This window comes from Podarcis erhardii (genome assembly GCF_964252035.2).
Source record: "Podarcis erhardii genome assembly, chromosome: 12".
Classification (NCBI taxonomy): Eukaryota; Metazoa; Chordata; class Lepidosauria; order Squamata; family Lacertidae; genus Podarcis; species Podarcis erhardii.
Window position 1 is genome coordinate 25,038,339 of NC_138513.1, and position 27,949 is coordinate 25,066,287.

General features: G+C 46.7%; 1 protein-coding gene across 4 annotated transcripts in view; it reads left to right on the forward strand.

Moving 5' to 3' along the window:
* Positions 1–223: 223 nt before the first annotated feature.
* Positions 224–27,949, forward strand: part of NXPH1 (neurexophilin 1) — a 174,210-nt gene continuing 146,484 nt past the window's right edge. Inside the window, exons 1-2 of one of the 4 annotated variants that reach the window (XM_081833806.1) lie at positions 224–1,848; positions 2,631–2,792. In XM_081833806.1, the coding sequence (XP_081689932.1) occupies positions 2,739–2,792 (54 nt within the window). In that variant the 5' untranslated portion in view covers positions 224–1,848; positions 2,631–2,738. Of the gene's footprint in view, positions 1,849–2,025; positions 2,223–2,630; positions 2,793–15,297; positions 15,565–27,949 lie in introns of those variants that run through there. The other 3 variants (XM_081833805.1, XM_081833807.1, XM_081833804.1) reach the window with 3 other exon arrangements.

Sequence of the window (27,949 nt, forward strand, 5' to 3'; positions counted from 1 at the left end):
CAGTCAACGCTTCTGAATACCTGTTGCTGGAAGCCACAGGGGGAGAGTCTTGTGTTCAAGTCCTACTTGAGGGTTTCGTAGGGGTGGCCACTATAAGAACAGGACGCTGGACCAGAGGGGCCGTGGCTCTGATCCAGTACGGGGAGGTGTGTATATACTGGGCAAGGAGAAAGGGTTTATTTTTCATTCCATACTTTCAGTGCTCTTCCATGGCTTCAACGCTCTTCTCTGACTGAAGCCAGGGTTACTCTCGCCCTGGCTTGAGCGGAGCACAGAAGCAGGCGAGGTAATGATTCCGAAGTAACTAACGCGGAGTTAAAGCGAGTTAGGGGAGGCCTCTGAGCCCAACGGAGGGGTGTGCTACAGGGAGGGCAGCGACACGTCGGTGCTCTCAGAAATCCAAATTCCCGAGTGCTCACTCCCTCCGTCCCCCCGTCTCTCAATTCCCGCCCCGCCCTGGAAAAAAAGGCAGTCCCTCCGTCTCCGAAGGGACGGCATCTCTCTCTCTCTCTCTCTCTCTCTCTCTCTCTCTCTCTCTCTCTCTCTTCTGGCCCTGTAACCCAACTTCTCTTATCTCGGGTGCCAGACTTCACGCCCCATTTCTCCAGCCATCTCGCAGCCCCTGCAGTCATCTCCAGGAAACCATCGGAAGGCATCAAGCTCCCCTTTCAAGTGCTTTATTATTTGTGCGGGAGCCAAGGGCGACGTCATTATTCATATTCATGGGATATTAATTGCTATTGAAGAAGAGGAAGGAAGGAAGGAAGGAAGGAAGGAAGGAAGGAAGGAAGGAAGGAAGGAAGGAAGGAAGGAAGGAAGGAAGGAAAGAAAGAAAGAAAGAAAGAAAGAAAGAAAGAAAGAAAGAAAGAAAGAAAGAAAGAAAGAAAGAAAGAAAGAAAGAAAGAAAGCCGGAGCCTGGACGGGGTGTGTGTGTTTATGTGCGCGCTGAAGAGCGGGAAGCGACGCAAACTCTCCTGCTCTCTTTCTTTCTCCCTCTCCCTCTCCCTCCTTCCTGCCAGGGCGTCCTTTTCCTCCTCCCTCCGCAGCCGCGGAGCTCCGCGTGCGGAGGGAGCCCCCTAGCGGCAGGGCAGCGCGCCGCAGCGCGCCTTGGCACGGCTCTGATTCGTCGCCCGCCCGCCCGCCAGCCAGCCAGCCAGCCGGTCGGACTTGGAGAGGCTGGGACGCGGCTGCCTCTCTCGCAAGTCTCGCCGATTCTTCTTCTTTTCTCTCTCGCTCCTCCTTGCAGCTGGAATGACTCTCGGACAGCGCTCGAGGCGGCTTTTCGGCGCTTCTCCTCCTCCAGCGCCGGCCTCCTTCTGCAGCCTCGCTTTGCCCTGGAAGGGATGATCGGCCGAGGGCTTTGCAGCTGGGCTGCTTGATCCCTTGTCCAAAGTTAAAAAGAAGAAGAAGAAGAAGGCAACAAGGAGCAGCTCCCGCTTAGCCAAGAAGTCCTTCTTCTTATTTATTTATTTTGCAAGAGACAAATCGCTCGGCACGCCCGGACTGCCTCTGTGCCAAGACAGAGACGCTAGGAAGCGGTCGTGCGCTCCGGGCCGCCTTCTTCTCCTCCCTCCTTGGCGAAGTTTCCTGCCGCCGTGCCCGTCCGCGGGGCGCCTCCCTTGCGCAGGCTGGCTCCGCGGGGGCGCCTGTTTCCGCGGGACCCCGCTGGCCACAGCATGGAGCAGCAGCAGCAGCAGCCGCGCCGAGGCGGGGATCCTCGCGCAGCCCTGGGCGCTGCTGCCGAGACCCTGTAGCTTGCTTGATTCCCTCTCTCCTCGCCTAGCCTCTCCTCTTCCCATGGACTATTGCCAGAGATCGGCGCCTGCTTTCGGACCCTCCATGCAGTAGGTAGCCCCGTCTACTCTTGTTTTTGTGGGTGGTGGGGAGGAAGGAAATCGGATCTGATTTTCCTTCCTTTTTTTTGTTGGGAAGGAAACGAGGGGCGGGGTGCTGGGAGCTCCGCCGTGGGTTGAGGGCGAGCTGGCGGAGGCAGAGACGGGAGTTGGGAGACGGGCGAGGGATCTGTGCGCGCGCGCGCGCGCGTTTGCGCGGAGACGGGGCGCGGGAAGGAGGCGTATGTGCGCGCCCGAGCACCCCTTGGCACCTCTGGGGCACCTTTTGCCTGGAGCCTGGATCTGGGGCTTGATCCGAGACCCTAGACTAAGCTCCATCCCTCGCCCCTCCGCCCCCTCCGCCTTTACTTTCCACGCGCCTGGCTGCGTGTGAGTCTCTCTCTCTGATATCTGGGGTGGCTGCGCTGGCGATGATGCACCAGCCGTCCCCATCTTCCTTACAAGAATAAGCAGTCAGCTCTGGACCCCCACCCCGCCCCTGCCCAGTCCTGTCATTCCGCACCTCCCTTGCTCCGGAGTCCTCCGCAGCTTAGGGGTAGTAGCTTGGCCCGCGGCGCGCGAAGCCCTTCTCACCCCGCCCTCTGCCCTGTAAATGGATTAACTCGGATCTGAGACCTTCATCGCTCAGCGCCCCCCCCCCGCACTTCCCTGCCCTCTCCGGGTCCGTGTGTGTGTGTCTGTGTCGCGCCCCTCCCTCTGCTCTCTCTCTCTCCCCACCTCGAAGCCCTCACCTCGCGTTTTGCGGTCATGGAGTCTATAATTTCCTTTTTGGTCTAGGCTGGCGCGAGCTCTCCTGGTTCTATAAAGTGGATGTCAGGTGGATCTATGTTCCTGGAGGAACAAAGAGCAAGCGAAGGCAACGCTGTGGAAGTTTGAGCTGGGAGGATGCAGCCTGTGTACTGGTACGCGGTGCTTCTGTTGCAACCAGCACTCTACCTGGTAAGTTTTGCAAGGAGCCTCCCTCCCTCCCGCTTTCTCTCCCCCCCCCCGCCCCGCACACTAACTTGGGCTGGTTTGGGTGGAGGGCAGGAGAACCCCGAGCAAAGGCCTTGCGGCTGGCCTCACTTATTCACGAGTAGACCCACTGGGTCCAGCCCTACCGAGCCAAAGGGTGAGAGACTGTCTTGAGAGACTCCTTCCAGATTTCTCCCCTCGTCTCCGTCTCCCGTGGGGTGTGTTTTCCCATTTTTTATTCATTTGTTGGTGGACGGAGTGTGTGTTTTGGGTGACTGTGGGTTCGACGGAAGTTTGGCAACCTTACTGTAGGCGTGCGAGAAGGTGAGAAGATCAATTCAAGGACGTTGCCACAGCGTCTCTTGGAAAGCTTGACGAGCGGGGCTTGGCAGGGTTGGTTAGGAGAGAGAACTCCGGCAAAACTTTTTTCTTCCACGATCTACCAATTGGAGCTCCATCCGTTCATACGAGAGACCAAGCCGGCGGTCTAAAAAAACAACAACAAACAGTCCAGTGTAGACAGCAAGGTGTAATACCCGGGGTCTCTCTCTGACACGCGCTAGAGCTAGTTCAAATCCGCGAGGGACCCTTCCTGCCCGATCATAAACTCTGTGAAGTGACAACTTGGGCTATGTCGTGGGTATCTCACCTCCTCTATCTGCCTAGCTCCTTGTGACCCCTGGGTGGGTGGGGGGTCAGTTATTGCGTCCCCAAGGTGTCTTCAGCTCTCCTCGGGGCAAGAGGGGAAGTTTTCGGTGGCGCCGGCGATCCAGGTGATGAGAGGAGGGGATCGCTCTCACGGTCACTGTTGTGCCAGCACACGCACACCCTTTAGGGGGCTTTTCCGTCATGCACAGGTGTCAACATCCAGGTATAGACACCACCCAGCACTTACCGCACACCACACCCCCGGGCCACGTAAAACCAAACCACCTAAATTCCACTGAATCAGTCCCGTGGCACAAACAGATGACCAGAGGGGACGCGAAACCACACAACCTGGGATCTCCTCCTGGGATCCAGCTCACAACGATCCACAGATAAGCACAGAGACCGTCATCTGCTTTCTGAGCAAGGGGATCGAGAGTGATCGGCTTTCAGGTTGGAAAAACGGTCTAGGATCAGGCAGGACGGGGAATAATGAAAAAGAAGCGCCTGGTGCTGGCTGAAAAAAAATGGTGTGGTTCTACACGCATACAAACCTTGAAAACCAACCGGGGCAACTCTTTTTTTTTGTTTTTTTTTACCCTCTCTGTAACAAGCCTCTTCCTTGCGCTATTGGTCTGCGGTTGCAGCTCTTGGCCGCTGGAGGGCGCTGCGCGCCAGTCTCAGCCCCGCTCAGGACACCTTGCGGGGGGGAAGCAGGTGAACGCAGGGGCAGCCCTTGCAGACGGGAACAAGCGCTCTGGCGTGCCATCACCTGCTGTAACACCCCCTACAAACAGACCGGAGCCATAGTTTAGAAGTCAAGAAGTCTTGGGGATTTATTTATTTTTAAGAAGAAGAACATTATTCTGGTTTCTATTCATTCGGATTCCGCCCCCCCAATAGAGGTGAGGATGGAGGCCCCTCCAAGATCCGCAGAACGATGTCAAGAACTAACCCCCCCCCCAATGTTATTTGGGGGCCAGCGACCTAGGAAGCCTTGACTGGCTATGCATCCTTGAAAGGGTCATTTGGTCACCTATGGGGGGGGGTGTTGTGTGCGCGCATGGCGCCATTGCACCGCTCTCTGATTTATTTATTTTTAAATAGGTGGGGGCCAGAGAACTCCAACACACGTAATCTCTCCCATCCAGGCACAAGATCAATAAGCTGCGTGGTTCTCTCCCCCTCTTCCTCCTCCCGCCCTGGGTTTGTTGGCACTTAAACTCTTTCCCACTCATGGCAACAACGGCGCGGGATTTATTCTAATGCGCGGCAGGCTGAAAACAAGCGCATTAATTCTCCTTTAATTGTAAACTGGGAGCATTTGAAAACCATTCAGTGTGCAAATTATGCTGATTCAATTACCGTTTAGTTACAGACTTCATTACCTGAATGCCTTCTCCCTCGCCCCCCCTCTCCCTCCCCACCCCCAACCAGGATTTGGCAAGCGGGGGAAAGAAGAGGAAGGGAAAGAAAGAGTTTTCAAAACAATGCGAAATGTGACTGAATGCAAATTGAAAATCAGCAACAGTTTAGGGCGGTTGTCAGCTGAGAGAGTGCTTCGTATAGGATCCCGCAGGCTGATCTACGACTTTATTTGCAAGTCGATATAGCCCGTTGATACTTGCTCTGCATATTCCTTGAGTTTTCTTAGGGACTAACTATCCTGTGCTAAGCCTGATATTAGCCGTCAACCGCTAAGCTTTGATTTAAAGCTTTAATCAACCACAGGAACCAACAAGGTGTTAGGTTTTGCTTCTTCCTAGATGGATCTACAGGGTGGCAGGATAGGACCGCCTTGTAGAACTGAAGCCAAATGGAGTGAGGGAGGCGAAAACGGAGAGATCCGTTTTCATGGAGAATCGGTTTACGCTTGGGACGTATAAACACAGCGTAGATGGTACAGGATCCCAAATCTGTGTTTCTGGAGGATTCGGGCGATAGGAATACTTTTTTTCCTTTTTTTTAAAGAATACGTTTACCTCTCAGTAGCAGGACGTGGGAGAAGCTAGTATGGATCTCACCGTTCCCCACCTCTGTCAACTGCGTTGCAACCACACTGCAGTCAGTCAGTGCAACGCCCGTGCTTTTGTATTTAGTGTGGACAGGAATCCAGGCCACTCTGCCTGCTAACAGGAAAATGGCAAGAGGTCACCGCTGAAACAGACGGAACTCGAATGACTAGGAATGTGAGGACAGGCCTGGTGGATGATATGCATTCAGTTAAACCCAAGAATGCTTTTGTCGGTGACTCTCCGGATCGTTGCTGTCCTTTTTAGATTTTTCAAAGGGAATTCACGAAACGGTCCGCGTTCAACAAGCTTTAAGGTTTTTTTGGCCTACTCGCGATTCTCTCGATATCTACTTGGACGTATTTGGAGCTTAAAACATATTTCTGATTTCTTTACACAATTGGGCGATAGGAACCCCAAGAGTATGCTGAATAGCTGAGCTGTTTATCTTGGGGCCTCCCCCACCCCTTAAACCGATTTTCTTCCGATGGGTTTTTGGAGTCTACCCCCTCCCCCCAGTTTTAAAAATGCCAAAGAAATTATGCAGCAAACATGCCTGTATACGAATACAGACGGTCATATATATTGTGGTTGACCTTGACGCTTCCAGTGGTGGAAGAGAATGAGACGGATTATTGGAGCGCTGGAATAATTCCTAAACGGCAACTGGAGTCTGATGTCATTTCTGGACATTTTCCAGTAGAGTCCTAGAATGGAACTTGTGTGTGATGTATATAGTAGCTATAAATAGATCTATGCGCTCCATACCCTGATATGTGATAATATAATGTAGGTTCTATATACAGCTCACAGGTTAAGGTATAGAACGGTTTATAGAGAGACATTCAGAGAGAGCATGACAACACATCATATGCTATCTGTTTCATATATGAAATGCACACACATGTATCTATTTGGAATGTGTGGCTGTATAAAATGTGCCTGTACATCTACAATGCTATTTTCTCTGTCCTAGACACACTATTCGAAATTATACGTTTAAGCATCCTAGTATGTGGCACGTTTTTACTGGGAGAGAAATCCCTCTGACTTCACTGGGACTTGCCGTCAAGTCAATCTACACAGGACCGCAGGCTAAACTCAGGATTGCTTCCAAGCTGATTGTAAACTCTTTCATATCTATCCCAAACACAAAAAGCAAATTTCTGTGAAACCGGTTGGACTTTTTCATTCATATTATTGCTTTAAATCTGTGCGTTCGCATCGCTGATCTGCGTGGGATTTAAACCGGCGCGCTGGCTTGTGTGAACTGGGCTGTCGGCGATGTTTTGGTTTAGAGCGATCAATATGCTTCAGAAGCATTGTGTGTGTCTGTGGCAGCGTCTCCCCTCTTTTTTTTCTTCCTTGAAGGGGTGAGGGAGGAGGCAAAGGAAAGCGGAGACCGTAGCTGAGAACATTTCTCTCCGGGATAGGCTCCAAGTCTGGCCAAAGGTGCGGCGCTGTCCCTCCTATTTTGACACTCGCCGGTCACTCCAGAAATCTTCTTGTTAAGAGCGGGGCAAAACAGCGAGATCGCTTCTCTTGCCAATGGGACAAGAATAACGTGCTTTCTGTACTACATATTTGGGACGGGAAGGCCCACATTTTCGGAGAATTGCATGCAAATACTTAAAGCACCGGGGCGTGCTTTTCCATCGCACATTTGGCACGGGGTGGCCTTAGGAGTCGGTTGACACAACACTTGTTTTTTGTTCGTGTGAATGAACCGCGGATTTTTAAAAAAACTCTGATCGTGCCAAGCCACCCAAACCGACCTCTTCGCTCGATAAACCCCTGATCTCTCAAAGATTTCTCTCCAGAACTAATTGTTCACAGGAAGGTGCGAAAGGACAGGTGGAAGTTGGGTGGGTGAGTGGAGGAAGACCATTTGATTTGTCCTTCATTTCCTCTCTCCCACATTTAGTTTAGGCCGTGTATCTACCACTCTCGAACCTTGAAGCAACGTACCCTGTCGGGGTAAACTGCATTTATTACTGTACTTAGGAGTGTGCGCGCGTGCGTCCAAGGCTGAATTACGCCACAGCTTGATTCAAAGCCCAATGAAGCCAGCGACACCCCTATTTAAGCTCCATGCTCAAATTCTGAGCTGCCATCCCCAACATGACTTGGCGGTAGCCAGTTTCGCTGTGTGTTTCGCTTTGCTTGGAAGTAAGCCCTATGGACTTCAAGTGAAACTTCTGAGTAAGTGCGTTTAGCACCGCACATATCATACATATTTAGGAGCACCAAAACTCTGTTTAGCTCTCATGGTTGGACTCGAAGACCTCAAGGCCACCCAACGGGACGTCCATTCCAGAACCTGGTCTTTCCTGGGTGACGGATGGGTTTGCAGAGGGGGGAAAGAGAGGGGGGGAGGGAGGAAGAGGTTTCTGATCCAGAATCATAAACTGGTGTAAGAAACGGGAGGAAATGTGCATTCTTGAAAACACTCGACTGTATTAGGTTATTGACTGTTCCACATCTCTGTATGAGACTCTCTCTCTCTCTCTCTCTCTCTCTCTCTCTCTCTCTCTCTGTGTGTGTGTGTGTAACACTAGGCAGAATCGTGTACCTTCTTCTATATGAATTGCGAAGATTACCCAGCTTACCTGTTTAACCTCAGGGTTTGAATGAAGTGTACATACGTATTCCTGATTCATGCCGTTTTGGGGTGGCCTGTTGCTAAAGCCAGGTGCATGTTGTGCTGTGAGAGACAAGTCGAGGGCTGCTGGTGGTGTCACTCAGAATGCCTTAAGACTCGCGACTGCCTCTATTACCTGCTCCCCAGCTGCAGATTCTAGAGTTGGTGTCGCTCTGTTCAGTCTGGCCTCGATTGTGGTCATTTTTTTCTTCCTGGTAAACGTCAACCTAAGGGCGGAATGTGCCCATCCTTCTTCCTCCTTCCAAGCTAGGTAAGCATCTCCCTCAGACTGCAGGGAGACCATCCCCAACCAGGCAAGCATTGTCCTCCACTAACCATTCTTTACACGGGTTTTCAAAGGGTTTTTTTCTGTTCTTTTCTTGGCGCTGAAAGCATTTGGCTATTACTGGCTTGTTTTCCCCGCTCTTTCTTCTTTTTGAAGCGATTTGCTGTACTTTGCAGGTGGAAAAAGAAAGATCAAAACAACTCGTGGCGCTGGTTGTATATTGGGCATCTCACACAACACGGTGGCAACAATTTGTTTTCATTTATTTGTGTTGGAAAGTTTGGGGAGAAAGAAAGAAAGAAAGAAAGGCGCAGCTTAAATTCTCTAGGAGCAGAAATCTCCTAGGAAGACTCTGAGTTTGAACAATGTTGCAACAGGAGACAGGCATGCGTATGTAGAAAATGAGCTGTCTAGGACTAAGGGTACATTGTGTATTCCTACTTATACAACACGTGCACACAAGCTATTTAGACTCAACACATGCTGTAGGATACAGGTTGTCTTATATCTAAACTGATCAATATACTCTTTCTGTATCCTCTCAATATCTTGTTTTTATACCAGGAAATCCATGTAAGTTCTCACAATCAACAGAACCACCCCAGCACGCTAACGCCGTCTCTTTTTGAGGATAAATTGGAGCATTTTCTTTGAGTTTTATTTCTTTGGGGTCTTATTTACGTCTTCTTATTCACCTTATTTCACCCCCTCTTCGGAATCAAGAGGTTTATCGTAAATATATATATATTTACGATATATATATATATGGGTGGACCAACTTCCACCATCGCATAGGCCCACTGATTCCAACGGAGCCTACTCCTAAGTAAAACTCCAAGCGGCTCGAGCCTTGATAGGGTTACTTGGTGGAACCAAGCCCCACGGTGTTCGGTGTGGGACTTACTCCCGAATTAGTTCCCGGGATACTGCAGCCGAAGACCAGCCGATGTTATCTCTGTTCACACCCACCTTTTAAAAATGGGGCGTAGGGGCGGAAGGGTAGTTTTCCAGGTGTGTTAACATCGCCTCTTTCTCTTCTAAATCAGCACAGACTCGGGTACCTGAAGGAGCACTGAGGCGAGCTGGGCTAGCCCCCCCTCTCCATCCCGCCCCCCCCACCATTTTGAATGTTCAGAGAGGGGTCCCTACTTGTACAGAGACAGCAGCTCTCCATTTGAGTGATTAGCTAAATCTTCCGAGCTAGGAGTAATGTTCATTTCAGCCCTTGTGTAGCCCGCTTTGCCTCTAGACTGAATAATAATAATAATAATAATAATAATAATAATAATAATAATAATAACAACAACAATAATAGAAAAGCCATTTTCCTTATTAGCGATGGCAGTCAGAGGCTAAGCAGGTTAGTCACCGCCTTGCTGGGAATCGCCGATTTCGCAAGCTCTGTCCCCCACCCCGTTTAGGATCTCTTGTCCCGTCCTTCCTTCCTCCTAGTAGTAGTTTGGGCGAAGCTCGCCGGGTGATTTGCCAGCCAGTTTAACTCACAACCGGCTCTTGTAAGTCAGCATTTAAAGCACCCCCCTGGGTGCTTGGTAAATAGGACTTGAGCCATTTTTTATGCGGCAGATTGACATGTTGACGACTCTGCTTGGAGGAAGCTTCTTCCTCCTCGCTCCCCCCGCTTTTTTTTTTTTTTTTTTGCAAAAGCTTGGCAAGCACTTCATCAAGGATAAAAAGGTTCTGCCGTAAGGATGTCACTCAATTTATTGTGAAAGTCGAATGAATTACGTTTAATGAAAGTGCTCCCCCGATGAATATTACCAGCCATTTTCTGAGTTGGCTCTGTCAGATTGATGGGAGGAAATGCCAGGCGGCCTCCCTGCCGCCACTACCACCAAGATCTCCAGCCTCAATGACGGACGCGAGCTAATCGAGGGCTGCTGCTGCTGCTATTACGCATAGGATCGAGAGGGCGGAGGATTCCCAATACGATGCGCAAGTTAACAAGGCGACGTTCCATTTCGCCTCCATTAGAGCTTCGATCCTGCCCATCGTCAGCCGTTGCACCAATTTCCGTGGGGCTGTTTTGCTTCTGGGTGAATATATGAGGTTGTGGAAATGCTATGCTTGCTGACACTTCCAGCCAGCCAGCCAACCCAATCTATAAACCGGAATTTGGCACCTCCCCTCTCCAATTTATTTATTTTTTTGAGAAGTTCTACCGAAGACATTTGGCAGGTTCAGAGTACACAGTGGCACTGGCTTCCCGATAAACTTAGCCTGTATGCAGCGATGCCTGGCTCAAGTACGCAAGGTGGGAAGGCACGCTCTATGTGAGAGCGGAGTAAACACAGCCAGTCTCTCCCTTAAAGGGGAAGACCTGGAGGGTTTGAATGTGTGACTGGCTTCCCCAGAAGTTCTCCAGCGTTGGCGTCTTATCTCACTAAGCACTGCAAAAGGCCCATCCACATATAAATCGCCCGAACACATTCATTTAATCGGAGCGAGCTCCCATAGTGTTAAGTGGGCTATTCACAAACCATGGGACTTGCTCCCGTGTAAATGCGGAGAAAATCGAGCTTGCACATCCCATTGACTTCACAATGGTTGGCAGCTAGACTGCATTGGTCCTGGTCGTTCTGGCTTGTAGTTACTGGGAATAGAGCTCCAAGCCAATGCATTTAAGATGGAGATGATTGTCCTATTAGCTTCTATGGAGTTTTCTCTCTCAAACATTCCCTCCCCTGATATGAGGTCCCTTCACTCCTTTTCCTTGAATGTAGCCCTCCCACTTCAACAAGGTTTGAAGCCCAAATTGCGTCAACTTATCCGAGTTGTGAATAAGACCAAATATTCCTTTGGGATTTCAGACTCCCGCGCACATTTTATGAGCTGCGTTAGCGTTTGCATTAGTTCAATCGCTGGCCACAGTCTGATCTTAATCGAAGAGGATCTATCCTGCCATTCTAAAGGCAGCAGGGTCACGGTCCTGTTAGGTAGGGCTGTTGATGCAGGAAGTTCCGGGTTCGGTCTCAGAAGTTCAGAATTACACTTTGTAGATTGGTTCTTAGTCTTGGGGTACCAAGGCGCTCCTCCATTCAAAACACTTCAAATTGAAATTAAATCTGCGATCCTACCCACACTTAAGAGTGAGTCCCATTGTAGACTGTTGGATTTACTTCTGAGTAAACCTGCACAGAACTGGGCGGCAAAGGTCTTAAAACATGCTAGTTTTCCTGGGCCTATTTCAATTTTGTCTGATGTATGCGGGCACTGAGTGTCAATACTTTTCTTTCATGGAAGTGTTTTCAGCACTGTAGCCTTCTTAGACATAGAAACACCCCAGTCCTACTTAAGTAAAATGCTTAGGTTTGTTGCTTTACTTGGAAGTAAGTTCTGCTGAAATCCACGGCACTTGCTTTCAACTATGCATAATCAGTTAATGAGGTTAAACCGGGCATTGCTGCTTAACAGGTTTGTTGCTTTGGTTGCAAAACAGACCCTACTGTAAAACAGAAAGAAAGAAAGAAAGAAAGAAAGAAAGAAAGAAAGAAGGAGAGAGAGCCTTCCCATCGGGATATTGTTGCCGATGTGATGCAATGTAGCAATAGTTTAGGGTGAAATCTTGAGTACCCTTATTCGGAGCTGTGATGAATAATGCCCAAAGGTTTTGTTTCCTCGCAACACACGAACACCCCAAGCCTAAATCAATTTACTTGGAAGTAAGTCCTATTGTAACCAAGGGAATTTACTTCCATTTGAAGAAGTTAGGCTTCGGATAACTGCGTGCTTCTGAAAATCAAGTTCCACTGGAACTTTTTCACTGAGGCTCCATGCAAGTTATGTGTTCAAACGATTGTTGTGTTAGATTCCATCACCACAAAAGGGAAGAAAAGGAAGGAAGGAAGGAAGGGAAGGAGAAGTCCTAGCAGGGATCGATTCTAGTATTACAGTTCAGCCAGCTGCTCGAACTGGGATTTCCAGTATCCTCAGTGTCAAAGCTTAGAGAGAGGCTGTTCCTTTTTCTGTCCCAACCTTTCGGGGTTTCCCGAGATCTTAAGTGAGGCAGAAAAAGGTATCCACTCTCTGAAGTGACACCCGCTTAGACTTAACATGCTGAGAGTTACTAGTACAGAAGTCTGCCCTCTCCCCACCTCTCCTTCTCTTTCCCAAAGGGGCTGGCTCAAACCACAACCCTCTTAACTTCCAAGCCAAATAAGCTACTCTGCTTTTTACCAGATGGGGGAGTGTCGAACGCAAGGGTAGTCAATGGTGCCGTGTAAATCACAGTTCTTTGTTAGGAACACCTGACGACAGAACCCAGGAACCAATGGATGATTCTTAAACGGAAGGTATCATTCTTTACTCATAGTATTAAAGAGATCAGCTAAGCAACCACTGCTGTTCATTCCAAGTCTTTCTTTACTCTTCTTACTCTTTATTTTCTGCCCTTTATTGAGCGAGAGGAATAGCTTTCGCCAATCTTTATATCTCTTTTTTTCTTTCTTTCTCATAGAACCTAATATTCAGAACCAACTCTTTTTTCCAGACCTGTACAAACTATTTGTTCAGATAGTGGGCTTAAATATATGTTCTTCAGGTTTATTGCTGTGCGTGTGCCTTCAGAACTTGTCTCGAGAAGACTTTCCACTGAAACTCTGAACTCTTTTGACTGCTCGAAGACAAATGTATGTTGCCTTCTCATCTATGAAGAGCGAACACCTTATCCGCAGAGGAACGCCTCTTTTTAAATGTTCAATTTTTTGTAGTCTTGGATAGGTTTCCACAAAAGGCGATTTCCTTTATTCAGCGTCACTTCAGAGTTACAAAACAGGTGTCTCATGTGTACGCAAGCTTTTGAGTTGTGCAGATCTCTTCGTCATTTCTTACAAACACCTAGCTCGGAGTAACCTGGCAGGTTGACAGCTCTTGTACTAAAATTATGTGGGTTTTGTGTTTTATTGGCTTTTTAAAAAACCTGTTCCAGGTTTTAGTCACCAACACGATATCAAAGGTAGACTCTTTGCTATGCATATCTTTAGCCAGTCAGTTCCAGTCATTTATGCTGTATTAGCATGCCAAGTTTTCAGGCAGAGATGAAAACTCTTAGCACCTGGGAGGGACAAGAGAAGTCACCCTATAGGTTTGAAATATAGTATCTTTTCCTTAGTTTTGCTACATTGGCAACTTCTTATCTTTCCTTATATTCGGATTATGTTAAAGCAGTTGGGGCAGTGCTTTAAAAAAATTGTCTTAAGGTGGTGGAGCAATGGTTTCCATTGTTCAGAAGTTCAGAAAGTCCGTTCTCCTGCTCCTAACCACACCGCTGGTCCGGTGTACCTCGTCTCCTTTTTGCTTTTCTGATGGAACTAAGCAACAATGTTCACAGAAAGGCTATTTTCAGGACCTTGGAGAGCTCCACGCGCAACACAGCTCCACACGCCCTGACAGAAGCTCGTTTCATCTTTAGGACCCTGGACAGCATCTAACAGTTCTTGAACGGCCACAGTAGTGACCTACCCATTCAAGCTCTCCCTCAGCGACATTTGCGGTAGAGACCTTTGCAGTAACCTTCCGTGTTCATGGCGCTTTCTAGCTCACCGCGTAGTAACTCCAGGCGAGTTAACAAAGCAGCCCTCCAGCGCCCGACCTCTCGCTTCGGAAACAAAGAAGGCGAATAACTGAGATTGATGTCTCATTAACGATCGATGCTATTTTATGTGAAGCGAATGGAATAATAATAATAATAATAATAATAATAATAATAATAATAATAATGCCTTAAGGAAGCTTCGCCCCCGCCCCCGCTAACAGAAACCCTTCCTGCTTTGAACGTCTTTTGGGCAACAGAGCAGGATTTTCTCTCTAAATAAGGGAGATAGCTGGATGCCTGCAGCCTCCACCCACCATTTGGTAATGGCACTTCTCAGTTTAAGTTACGTATCTTTCCAGAACCAAAAGAGAGACTGTAATTCACACGTAATGGAAGAGAAAACCCTCTGGGGAACAGGATTTGTGCATTTGCTCTTCCCTGACTAACCGGCTCCTCTTAAAAGCAGATGGGTGAGAAACAAGGTTGACTACTTGCTATGAAAAGCGCCTCCGTTGAAAGGATCCGGCGCGAATAGAAAGGGGGGGGGGACTTAATATTTATTATGGACTGGAGGACAGCGTCACACTGTTAGGAATGGTGAGAAGTGTAGGTTCCTTTTATCTTTTTTATGTTTTGACATATTTTTAACAAAAAAACTTTAATATGTTGAAAAAATTCACGGGAAGTTTATTGACAGTGAAATATTCACCGAAGTCTACACACACACACACACACACACACACACAGTATTCGATCACTTGCACCAACGAAAGTCAATGAGTGACCCTCCTGGTGACCTCTTCCTAAGCCAACCTGTCTCTTGACCCAGTCCTTAATAACAGCTGTTAATAAATTAATTATCCCACCCCAGCATTTAAAAACACAAACGAACAAACAAACAAACAGGAATGCAAGAACTCTCATTTGATTCTTAGCCAAGCCCTTGGGATTGTGCCATAAGGATACTATTTGTAATGGGCTAGCCATACTGATCGGCGCAAACAAACAAACCAACTCCGAGCCCATTTATGTGTTTGCCCAATTAACTTAAACATAAGCGATAGTTTTTTTGGCGTTCCTACGAGCTTCGCCTTCCTCGGTTAAGTAAGAGATAATCATTGACTTTGCCCCTCGATGGCATAAATCCCCACTTAATATTGACAGAGCTGTCCCCCAGGGTTTTGCTCGCGGAGAAGCGGTTGTCGATAAAACACAGGAAAGTTGACAAGGAAGGTGTAACTGGATGAGTGATGGGAAGCCTTACAAGAAAGAGCGGTGGTGGGAATAGATTGGGCCGCGCTTTAAATCAGGCTTATTCAAAGGCCCGCGAAGAATACGTAGGAGAGGTTTTTTTTTGGGGGGGGGAGATGGGGGTAGCGCGGAGGCAGGCGAAGCTGGCGCCGAGTGTCTGCTTAAACACTTTAGCACCTTGCTGGTTCATGGATCCGGGAGGTGAAGGAACAGCTGGGGACGCAGCCTGGATGCTCAAGGCCTGTGTCTCCGCCGTCGACTCTGGGTACATCTCTATCTTTGAAATGGGGAGAACAGCGGCTTCCGTAGCCGAGATGGCTGTCGTGAGGCTCAACGCCTCCAAAGTCGCCACGCGGTTTACTAATTCAGTAAGATTTTTATGTACTTATTATTCCTTTTTATATATTAAAAATGTTTTATCCTCCTATCCCTCCTCCCCAAAACCCAGGGTGTTTTACATTACAGGATCTGTATGTCAGGCCTGCGAACTTGAATGAAATATTGGGGCGGCGGGAGGGGGGAGGAGTAAGTGTCGCCCCGCATAATGGTTCACAAGAAAGGGCTCACCATTTGAATGTCAATGCCCATCAACTTTTTTTGGTGGGGGGAGGCCCCCTCAAATATTTTATGGAGGGGGCCAAAGGGCCCCTGGGAGTTGGCTTCTATGTGTAACGTTGTCTTCACAACAACTCTGCGAGGCAGGTTAGGCTGAGGCACAAGCTAACTCAGGGAGCTACAGGGCCGAGAGGGCTTTAAACTGCGGTGGGTCTCCTTGGGTCTGGTTCGACCTCCTGACCCCCAGCTGACTGTGATTCCACTAGTTTTAATCATGACCACTAGTTTTAATGCGCATCATTTTAGATACCAAGAGCATACATAGCCTATGCGAAGACATTGGTCTCAACCTGTCCTTATAGGTTTGCAACACAATGGATGGGGGCGAAGGTAAGATCTGAACCGGGCTCTTCTGCGCGCTTTATCTAGCGAACCAAACTCCTCTGCCCTCGCCATCAATCTTCTGTTTGCCTTAGTACTCAAAGCGCCAGTCCCCCCCCCCCCCGCTGCTATTATCCGCGGAGAGACTTGGCGTCGCCAGTTAAGTCTCCATCCTCTCCTCCGGTCCTTTCTCCCCCCGGAAGGCAGTTAGCTTTGCCTTGTCGCGTTATCTGCTGGCAGGTTCTGGATCCACTCATAGATTGTCCTTCTCGTTGATGAGGCCTGTCACTTAACGGGGGCGGGGGGGGGCGGGAAGAGCTTTCTTCAATTGCTCCACTGCAGGCTGGTTGCCCACTTCTTATTAGCAGCGTGCGCTAGATGGTTGGCTAAGCCCTCCACGCACAAAGGCGACCCCCGCCGCCGCCAGACCGTCGTTTGCATATGTGTAAAAGGGCAGAAAACAATGAGAGGCTGCTGCATCGCTCGCGTTGGAGTCCTCTGCATCAAATGGCAAAGCCGTTTGGCTCCTCCATATTCCAGGCTCAATGAATTGCAACGATTATTGAAGAACAAAAGCTCGGGCGACTCGCCTTCCCCGCTTCTTTTCCTGCTGAACTTTAAAAGTCATTCTAATGCAAATATTTCTGCATTATTCCGCCTGCCTGTTTCCCTAAAAGCTCGCTTGGGGAGGGGAGGAATCTTGGACTCCGTTCCTCATTTGAGCAGCACATCCGCTGTGAAATAGATAGCCAGACCTCACTGGCACAGGAAACACATTTCTTGGGGAGGTGGCGGTGGCAGTGGGAGTTGTTTGGTGGACCTGCGATTTAAGACAGGAACTCAGACTTTCTAGCGGATAAACTGCATGGGCTTGAAAAGAAACTCTTCATTGCGCTGAATCTGTATCCAAAGGTAAATGGAAATTAGGATAGGGGTTCTGGATTACTTTTGGCAAGAGGTGTATCTCCTTTTCAATCAGCTGCTGTGTTTTGGGTTCTGCTGTTACGTTTCTGTTAATTTTATATTGACCATCTCTTTCTATGGAAGCACCATTGGATCTTTATTTCCAAGGGGGAATCTGGGCCAAGCGCCTGGGGAAGCCTCTCCCCCTTCCCAAAGATCCTAGGCCTTTTCCTTTAGGCACAAGGGCTGAGTGGTGAGTGCTGTTGCACTCAGGTTTTCCTGCAGGCTTCTCAAAGGAATCTGTCTGGCCACTGTGAGAACAGGATGCTGGATTAGCCGGGTTATTGATCTGATCCAGCACAGGCTCTTCTTACAACCACATATTAATCTATCCCAGGGCATGGTCTGGAGATAAATCTGTACCTGACCAGATGCTTAGTTCTGGAGTGGGTGGCAATTTGCCTGGATTCTTGTATGCAGCAAGGTGAGAGATGGCAGCCGTGATAATAGTCCTCCCTAATATGGCTTGTATTCAGTGCCGGATTTACGTATAAGCTAAACAAGCTATAGCTTGGGGCCCCACTCACTTGGCCCCCCCCAAAAAAATAAATAAAAAAACACCCAGATGTACGTTTCTAAAATATAAGATAAAAAACAAATAAAATAAAACCTACATACAGCAACAGTGTTTTGTGTTGTGTAGGCTCCGATGAGATGTAAGTCATGGGCCCCACCTGCTAGCCTGCTCCCTAAAATATCACTGGTTTGCTCATTTCTATATATAGGGTGCCTACATTCTGCATGGACTGGTTGCATGGCAACATGGGCAAATGGCTTTAGATACCTATTAGGTCCATACAGTACCATATAGGGAATATTCCACACACAAAAACAGTGGCAATTTGTTGTTGACAAAGGACAGCTGGACATATAAAGGGCCCCATTACCTTCAGTAGCTTAGGGCCTCCTCAAACCTAAATCTGGCCCTGCTTGTATTCAATGCTGGTCATAGTCAGAGCAGATCCATTGAAATTAGTGAACAACTAACAAATTAATTCCCAAAGGCTTACTCAGCTTATAGCTTAGTTGGATACAACCCTGTGGAACACCTTCCTCTCCAAATAAGATTTGGAGTTTTCACCAGGGCTTTTGGTTGAATATTTATCTCCTCTGCACTTGGCATTTTTATTTGAACTTGATGCTGGGGATTGTTTGATGCAGGTTTTAACCATGTAGTATGATATTCATTTCAGAGAATTTTAGAAGCATAGAATTGTAGAGTTGGAAGGCACCTGAGGATCATCTAGTCCAACCTCCTGCAATGTGGGAATATACAGCTGTCCCATATGGGGGTCGAACCTGCAACCTTGGTGTCATCAGCACTATGCTCCAACTTCAGAATGTTTTGATTGTTGCAAAAACTGTGGTAAAAACTTGTTGGGGAGGCGTATTGCCTGAAAACCTAAGAAATACTAAATAAGACAAGATGATGCAGCCACTTTGCTGAAGTCCAGCAGATCTGAGCTTGGATGGGAGACCATTAGGGAAGTCAGTGTATATTGCCTTTGATGGCCTTTGGAGTTTAAAAACATCAGAAAAACCAAAGCTGTGCTCTGAAATGGAATCTCTTTTACCACTCCTTGCTAAAATGAAACAGCAGTATAGTTAATTTCTATCCTTTTAAAAAAATGTGGAACTTGTTTTTATTATCTAAGAAGCAGGCTGCTGTTGTCAATCTGTTTATCATCATATGTAGTTTTAAAAGCCACTCTTGATTGAACTGTTTGCCCATCAACTCTTCTGTTAAGCTATCTTGTCAAGAAATGCTGCCACAGGCCTCCAGGTATATAAAAAAGCTGGCGTAAAGTTAATGGACTGCCTTATATATTTACAATCTCAACCATAGTGCCAGAACTCTTTTCAGAGCAATATATGTATTTAAAATAGGTGCAATATAAAAGTTGCATATTCAGGTTTGCCACTCAATCAACAGCCATAAAAACAACGTTGTCAAGTGTTAAATATCAGACTGTGTGTAATTTCACAATCATTTACCCAAGTTGTTCATAGTGTATTGCTGTTCTGTAACTTGTCAAAATTATTTTAAAAATACATTTATGCAGGAAATCATGAGCATATTAATATGTATCTTATAGTGATAATTATAACCTACTGCAGTTTGGGTTTTTTTTTTTTTAAATGAGGAATACAACTGTTGACTTAATGAATTTTATGGATGTACTTTGTTTGGCATTAAGCAAATCAAATACATTGTTAGAGTAAAAGTGGGGAGGGAAAGAATACAAGGCTGATCAAGACACCATTTTCATATATGGGTTCAGTTTTGCAAACCAGGCCACATGATGAGCACCAGTTCACAGAACTGGCTTAAACCTACAAAACACACTGGGTTATTTGATTTTCCAAGATCTTTTGTTTCAACTCTCCAACATCAGAAAGTCCCACTGCATACGTTGGTGTGGGTAAGAATGTGGGATGCGAAAGGTTAGGATTAAGAAAGTAGCTGGACAGGCAAGTGTCACATTCTAAATTTTTGTCCGTAATTAAATGCTGGTGCAAAGAGTTGTGGCTTAGAAAGTGAGTGACATTGCTACTGCTACTAATACACTGCACCATTTCCATGGGCCAGTTCATACAGCTAGTTGCTCCTCCTATAGAACAGTTTTCAGGAGTGTGTAGAACCACCAGTGGACTCATAACCTGGCTGAGTTCAATTGGAAGAACCAATTGTATGATGCCTTAGACTTCAGGTGGGTTGCAAGCCTGCTGGCAGTCTTTTGTGCTCCGGAAGCCCATTGTGTGCAAGTTACCAACCCCATCATTGCCATAACACTGATGTTACAAAATGCAGAGCTGGGCTGGAGGATGCTACTTCCCTTGCACCATCAAAAACTAGGATCTTTATATCAATGAGGGTTGACCCACTGAGGAAACTGACCCACTGACCTTTCTTAAAGCAAAAATAGGTGGAGTGATAACAGGGGAGATCTGCTGTAGTATGAGTTTTGAACCCTTTGCTCACTAAGCCTCTGCCAGTTGGGAGCGCTGTATTGCAGTGGTCCCCACTTCTTCAAGCAGGTCTGTTATCAGAAAGTAGCTGGTGGGACTTCTGCTAAACCTAATGGCAGGTATCATGTGAGGTTCCTCAGGGTTCCATCTTGTCCCCTATGCTATTTAATATATATAGAAACCACTGGGAGGTGTAATCTGGGGATTTGAAGTGTGGTGGTGCTGCATGTATGAAGAGGACACCCATCTCTACATTGAGCTTTGTCTCCCCATTCCATGTGAATCAGGAGAAGCTGTACAAGTGCTGGACCAATGACTGGAAAAAGTGATGGTCTGAATGAGGGTCAACAAACAGACTGATTTATGATAAGATGGAAGTACTGTGGGTAAGTGGTAACTAGGGAGGTGTTCTGGATGGAGTAGCACACCCCCTGAAGGAACAGGCGCATAGCCTGGGGGTTCTCCTTAATCTGAAACTGACAGTAGAGACCTAGATGGCATAAGTGACAAGGAGCACCCACGTTCAGCTCTGGTTGGGTCACTAGCTGCAATCATTCCTGGACAGGGATAACATGACTTCAGTAGCCCACACTCTCATAACTTCACAATTGGACTATTGCAGTGTGCTTGACATCCTAGGGGATGGTGTGGAAGCTGCACCATCAGAATGCTGCTGCCTGGTTATTTGGGGCAGATGGAATCATATAGTACTGGATACTTGTATGTTATTGGGCTCAATTCAAGATGTTGGTACTAGTGTTCAAAGCCCCAAACAACTCAAGGCCAGAATACTTAAAGAATCACCTCTCTTAACACTTGCAGGCCCATGGTTTGAGATCAGCTGGAGAAGCCCTCCTTATGGTCCCATCAATGGGCATGGTCTGCAGAGTGGTGACACAAGGCATCTCTGTGGTGCATCTCAATTGTGGAAGCCCCTCCTGGGGAATGCCAGTTGTCTCCTGCTTCAACAGTTTTTTAAAAAAATATCAATTGAAGATGTGTTTATTTATGCGAGCCTTTGGTACATAGTGGATTTTATCTGCTCAGGTGTTTTTGTTATTTGTTGTGTCTGCTATTTTATGTCTTGTTTGTAATTTGCTGTTTCATGCCCTTGAGTTTTTGATATAGGTTCCTAGCTACTGATTCAATTATGATTTTATCATGATTGTATTTTTGCAGTTGTTTTTAGCTACCCTAGACTCTTAAGGGAGGAAGGGGGGAATAGGATGATGATGATGATGATTAAATAGTCATAGTTTTATGGCATCACTGAGCCTAAAAGGAAACAGTTGTTCACTAAATGTGGATACAGAATTTATAACATAAGGCCTGGTCAGTTCATTACTGCACCAGTAATGTCTGTAAAAATGGGGGTAGTGGGACTACATTGGGGAAAACCACATGTTTTCTCTCCATGCAAGCAGTCCCAGAGTGACTTTAACACACCATGTGACCCACACGATTCTTTCGTACAGAAATAGAAGTGACTGCTCCACTCCAATGTTAACACATGACTTTGGTTGTGGAGGTTAGTAAGTGTTAGAATTAGGTCTGTGTCTTAGATTTATTTATATACGCCCAAAGGTTGTTCTTTCATTTTCTGCTTTGAATTTCAAGGCGCGATCTGTGAAGTTAATTACTTTGCAGCTTACGCAACATAATATATTAAAATGTAATCCAGAAAGATGCACCATAGAACTTCACTTTATAGCATGGCTTGGAGGATGTGCTCACTTCAAGCTAAAAACACCCCTCAAATGCTATTTATATAGTATTTATGCTGGCATGTATAGTGAAGTTTACCTGGGAGATTTGCAATGAGTTTAAATAATTAGGTCACTCAGATAGCTGAGGTTTAGATACAGGGGTTTCTGCTGTACGTCTTTGATTAGTGCGCAGATTTTCAGTGCTGCAATTAGGCAATTTTAGACTCTGGACTTAATGACCTTATGCACCCACCTCCTTTAGATGTTAATGTGCATTACTTCACTTCAAAATGTGAAAAGCCAGCCCTGCTGTATTTTAAGGTCCCATTGCTCTTTCTACTAGTGGGGGCCTGGACTTCTGAGTTGATGGAACCACTGTTTATTTTGCCATGTGTCATAAAGCATGATGTGGGTCTTCTATGGAGGCATCATCTCCTCCCTGGCCCATTCCTACCTTGTGTGTTGTGCGTTGTGATTGGCCTAAGAAATGGAATCCTGGCTTCCAAATCATCCTCATCCTCTAATAAGCCATGCTAGACTGTGTGTATAGTAGAAAAGAGGTAGGCAGGCAACCATGACTGCTAACATACAATGCATAATCCACAAGAGAACGCTAGATAATACATTTCACACTTTCACAAATAAACCCGTTGGGCAAAATATCAATGTGCAGGCATCATTCCCTTGTTTTTGAGTGTCACCATTTTTAAGTCCATCTCTGATATACCAGTCTTCCATTTTGGATTTACATAATACAGGCTTATTTAGAGCAAAGTGTACAAAGTGGGCCTAAAAAGTTGAAATGCTTCCACCAACAGATCTGCTGAAAGGCTCGGCTGTTGTAATCTCAGGCTGAGGCCCGATTGATTTCTCAGTAGTTGATTGTTCCCATTGTTAAACTTCTTTGATGTTTTGCAGTGCATTTGATGTGAAAGCTCTATAGGTGGTGTTTGACTTGAGGGGGTGCCTTCACTTGCACAGCCCATCATTTGCTGCTGCAGCCATGACAAAAAGAACAGGGGCATCCTATTGAACCCTTTGTGCATGCGTGTGAAATCTAGTCCATGTTGGCTCTGTTAAGTCCTCTCCTCCTCCCTGCATTCTCTTACTTTCTCCCTCTGGGATCAGAGAGAAAGGGCAGATGGATGTGTAGGCAATTCTAGCTGTGGTTTCTTCTGTTTACTCCCATTGCTTTCTGGCATTATCCTACTGTCCATACCGGTGCCAATGGGGACCAGTCTCTGTGGACCCAGACAGGTTCCCTGTCGGGTCTCCTTTAGCCCAACTTCCTCACCCAAACATCTGGAGCACCTGGCTTAATTAGATCTTCGCCAGGACTTCTAATGTCCTATTCCATCTCATGTTCTCCTTAGCCCACTATGCGTGTCATCACTTGAAGAGGTTGAGGGATTTGGGCTTACCATCTGCACAGGTGCTTTTTTTTTTCTTTTTCTCGAAGTGTGTGTGTGCCTTTTTAGTTTGATGCAACTGACGCAGCCAGTTGTAGAAGGAGGCTGAGAGATGGCAGTTTGTCCAAGGCGACTCAGGTGAATGGGCCTTTATGTCAAGCTCTTCCCGCTCTGAGTCCAATGCTCTGTTAACCCTACTTCGAAACTAGGGAACTCATAAATCATGTTAATGATTCACATTAGCTTTAATGCATACCCAATGAAAATAGGGACACGGGTGGCGCTGTGGGTTAAGCCACGGATCCTAGGACTTGCTGCTGAGAAGGTCAGAGCTTCGAATCCCCACGATGGGGTGAACTCCCATTGCTCGGTCCCTGCTCCTGCCAACCTAGCAGTTCGAAAGCACGTCAAAGTGCAAGTAGATAAATAGGTACTGCTCTGGTGGGAAGGTAAACGACGTTTCCATGTGCTGCTCTGGTTCGACAGAAGCTGCTTAGTCATGCTTGCCATATGACCCGGAAGCTGTACGCCAGCTCCCTCGGCCAATAAAGCGAGATGAGCGCCGCAACACCAGAGTTGGTCACGACTGGACCTAATGGTCAGGGGTCCCTTTACCTTTTATTCCATAATATAGTGGTACCTCGGGTTAAGAACTTAATTCGTTCTGGAGGTCCGTTCTTAGCCTGAAACTGTTCTTAACCTGAGGTACCACTTTAGCTAATGGGGCCTTCTCCTTGAGCCACCACTGCACGATTTCTCTTCTCATCCTGAAGCAAAGTTCTTAACCTGAGGCACTACCTCTGGGTTAGCAGAGTCTGTAACCTGAAGCGTCTGTAACCTGAGGTACCACTGTAATAGTAATTTTATTATTTATACCCCGCCCATCTGACTGGGTTGCCCCAGCCACCCTGGGTGGCTTCCAACATATATAAAAACATACTAAAACATTAAACATTAAAAAACTTCCCAATACAGGGCTGCCTTCAGTTGTCTTCTAAAGGTTATATAGTTACCAGTAGTGGAGCAACTGGGGGGCACCATGGGCAGCACTGGAGCTGCAGGGCACCCCAGCCGCTGCCTCCCTCCTGGTTGCCCTCCAGCTGAGGGGGAGGCAGTGGGCGGACTTCCTGCAGGCTCTGCACAGCGCGCTCTGCCCCAGCTTGTCCTGCCCAGTGGGTGCTAGCCCTGCCCATGACAGCTAGCCCTGCCCATGTGCGCTGCACACATGCAGGGGACACACACTGTCCCTGGCACCCAAGCGGTTAGCTATGCCACTGATAGTTACTTATCTCCTTGGGTCGGGGTTGCATAACTCCATACCCCCAACATTTCTCTGATGAAAATAGGGACGTCCAGTGCTATTTTTCTAGAAAAAAAAGAGGTGCTGGAGCTCACAACGAACTTCTCCCTTGTTCTCTGAGAATGGAACTGGTGCCCCCTTGATGAGCGTCAGAACTGAGCTCCAGTGAGCTCTGGCTGAGATAAAGCTAAGGAAAAGTGGGACATTTTGGGATCAAATCAGAAACTGGGATGGCTTCTGGAAATCTGGGACTGTCCCTGGAAAATAGGGACACTGCATCCATTCAAATTAAAACAGATGGTTTCAGAGATCAGCGTTTGATGTACCTATGACCTCCTTCATACATGCACATAGAATGACACAAACGCCACTTCATGGGTGGGCAGTGTAAATGAAGTAGTAGTGTTGGTGGACTCATTCATGTAGATCTTTCCAACTTAATCAGTACAGTGGTACCTTGGGTTACAGACACTTCAGGTTACTGACGCTTCAGGTTACAGACTCCGCTAACCCAGAAATAGTACCTCGGGTTAAGAACTTTGCTTCAGGATGAGAACAGAAATCGCGCGGCCGTGGTGGCAGTGGGAGGCCCCATTAGCTAAAGTGGTACCGCAGGTTAAGAACAGTTTCAGGTTAAGAACTGACCACCAGAACAAATTAAGTTCTTAACCCAAGGTACCACTATATTCCAAAAACATTCAGAGGTCCAGTCAAAATCCAAATAGAGCAGGTGTCTGGAACCTTTGGCCCCAGATGTTGCATGAGCATGGGCAACAGTCAGGGGGGAGGGGAGATGAAGTTCAGACATACCTGGCGGACCAAGTGTTCCCCACATTTGAAGCAGAGATAGGTCTAGCATGCGACGAATGGACATGTAGGGACTCCTCTCCAGCTAGAGAAGAAAATTAGATACTCACTGTCACTAGATAAACTCCAAATGCATTGGCAGAGGGATGGAGATAGCCTTGCTGTATTGTAGTCTTGTACTGTGTATGACCTTGAAAAAGCTTAGCTGTGCCTTAGGGGGTAAAAATTTAAGTATTCCTTGCTGAAGCAGTCTCATCTTTCAGCTTTATGTGGATTTAAAAATGTAAATAAAATTGCTCGTGGTAAATGGTATACATGAAGGTCACACTTACATCTGCCGTAAAAAGATTCAAACATAACCATTTGATCCATCAGTGGTTCAGCAGACAATAAGGCCATTCTCTTGGTTTCTAGTAATCTATTTTTAAGCGCTTTATGGGCCAATATTTATGTGCCTGCTTCCCAGTTTGGGAAATAAGAAATCCAAAATAAACCTTTAAGAACTTCATTGTGGATGTATTTATAGCCCGGCTTGCCAGCGTGTCAAGCAGTGAACTTTTTAAAATGCCAGGCCTTTTCGGATTACATTTTCTTAGTTGCAAAAATGGCAGTACATAATATTTGCAGAGATAGGAGGAGCAGCAGCCTTTGAAAGATTTTGAGCATTCTCTAGTAGACTTGAAAAGGAAGAAAAGCTTCAGTGTGCCTATAATTCTTTATTCTCTCTGCAGCAGGTTAGACACTCTGGCTGTGCCATTCTCTTCTGTTACCTGGCAAAAGCAAAATATTTCCACAGGTAGCATGTGCAACATGTTCCTTAACTGGATCACATGGTAGCTGAGGAAATGATTCCATGGATGTTTTAGGACTTTAGGGGATATTGTTGTTGCTTTTCGTCTCTTACATGATTAGCTGATAGACCAAGAGGATACTCCAGGGTGGATGGGACATACTTGTTGTGGGCAAGATCCCATTTATTTATTTCATTTGGGTTTAAATGACCAGACTCCCTTGATGATTAAACACACACACATACACATGATCTGTAACAAAAGGCTACAGTGTGATGTGCTTAGGCAGCCAGCCATGGCCCCCTCCAGGATACTCACCCCCCTGCCCCCATCTTTCTGTTTCATTTCTCTTTTCCAACATTCTGTTGCATCTGAGCTTCATCACTCTGCATTTGACTGTGGGCTTTTAGGGGGTTGCCCCTTAGTTTTTAAAAAAGATTTTTGTGCCCCCAAACAAACCTCTCACTTTCTCTGTGTTCTCTCTCCTTACTCAACTCCCTTCTGTTTTCTGCTTCTTTCTTTTCTCTGTCTTTTTCCTTCTCTACCAGCCAGTACATTTTTTCTCCTCTACAGTTTGAATTGGTCTTGTTCTCTCAGCAGGCAGTTTTAGTAAGTGGCCTTACCTTTACAGATTCGATTTCTGCTCCCCCTTCTTTTCTCTGCATGATTACACAGTTTGTAGTCTTGCTGGTTTTCTTGGGGTGTGTGTATTCTCTCATTGTTATCTGCAAAACTCAGGGTTCCTCTTCTGCCTGGCTGGTTCTGTTTTGGTTATATAACTATCAGCACATACCCCCTAAGTTCTCTATTAGAAGGAATTATGAGAATCAACGTTTCATAGAGGATCAATATGTTTGCAATAATTTTTTTAAAAAAACTTCTATCAACTTACCAGCTTTAAGGCTCATAAGGTGGAAAAGAGAAATGTGGAGCAAATAGAGAAGGAAGCTTGGGCTTAGCTTCTTGAGCAGTCAAAAAGGATAAAATTAATAATAATAGAATTGTAGAATTGGCAGGTACCATGAGGGCCACCTAGTCTAGCCCCCTGCAATGAATCATAGAATCATAGAGTTGGAAGAGACCACAAGGGCCATCGAGTCCAACCCCCTGCCAAGCAGGAAACACCATCAGAGCACTCCTGACACATGGTTGTCAAGCCTCTGCTTAAACACCTCCAAAGAAGGAGACTCCAACACACTCCTTGGCAGCAAATTCCACTGTCGAACAGCTCTTACTGTCAGGAAGTTCTTCCTAATGTTTAGGTGGAATCTTCTTTCTTGTAGTTTGGATCCATTGCTCCGTGTCCGCTTCTCTGGAGCCGCAGAAAACAACCTTTCTCCCTCCTCTATGTGACATCCTTTTATATATTTGAACATGGCTATCATATCACCCCTTAGCCTCCTCTTCTCCAGGCTAAACATGCCCAGCTCCCTTAGCCGTTCCTCATAAGGCATCGTTTCCAGGCCTTTGACCATTTTGGTTGCCCTCCTCTGGACACGTTCCAGTTTGTCAGTGTCCTTCTTGAACTGTGGTGCCCAGAACTGGACACAGTACTCCAGGTGAGGTCTGACCAGAGCAGAATACAGTGGCACTATTACTTCCCTTGATCTAGATGCTATACTCCTATTGATGCAGCCCAGAATTGCATTGGCTTTTTTAGCTGCCGCGTCACACTGTTGGCTCATGTCAAGTTTGTGGTCAACCAAGACTCCTAGATCCTTTTCACATGTACTGCTCTCAAGCCAGGTGTCACCCATCTTGTATTTGTGCCTCTCATTTTTTTTGCCCAAGTGCAATACTTTACATTTCTCCCTGTTAAAATTCATCTTGTTTGTTTTGGCCCAGTTCTCTAATCTGTCAAGGTCGTTTTG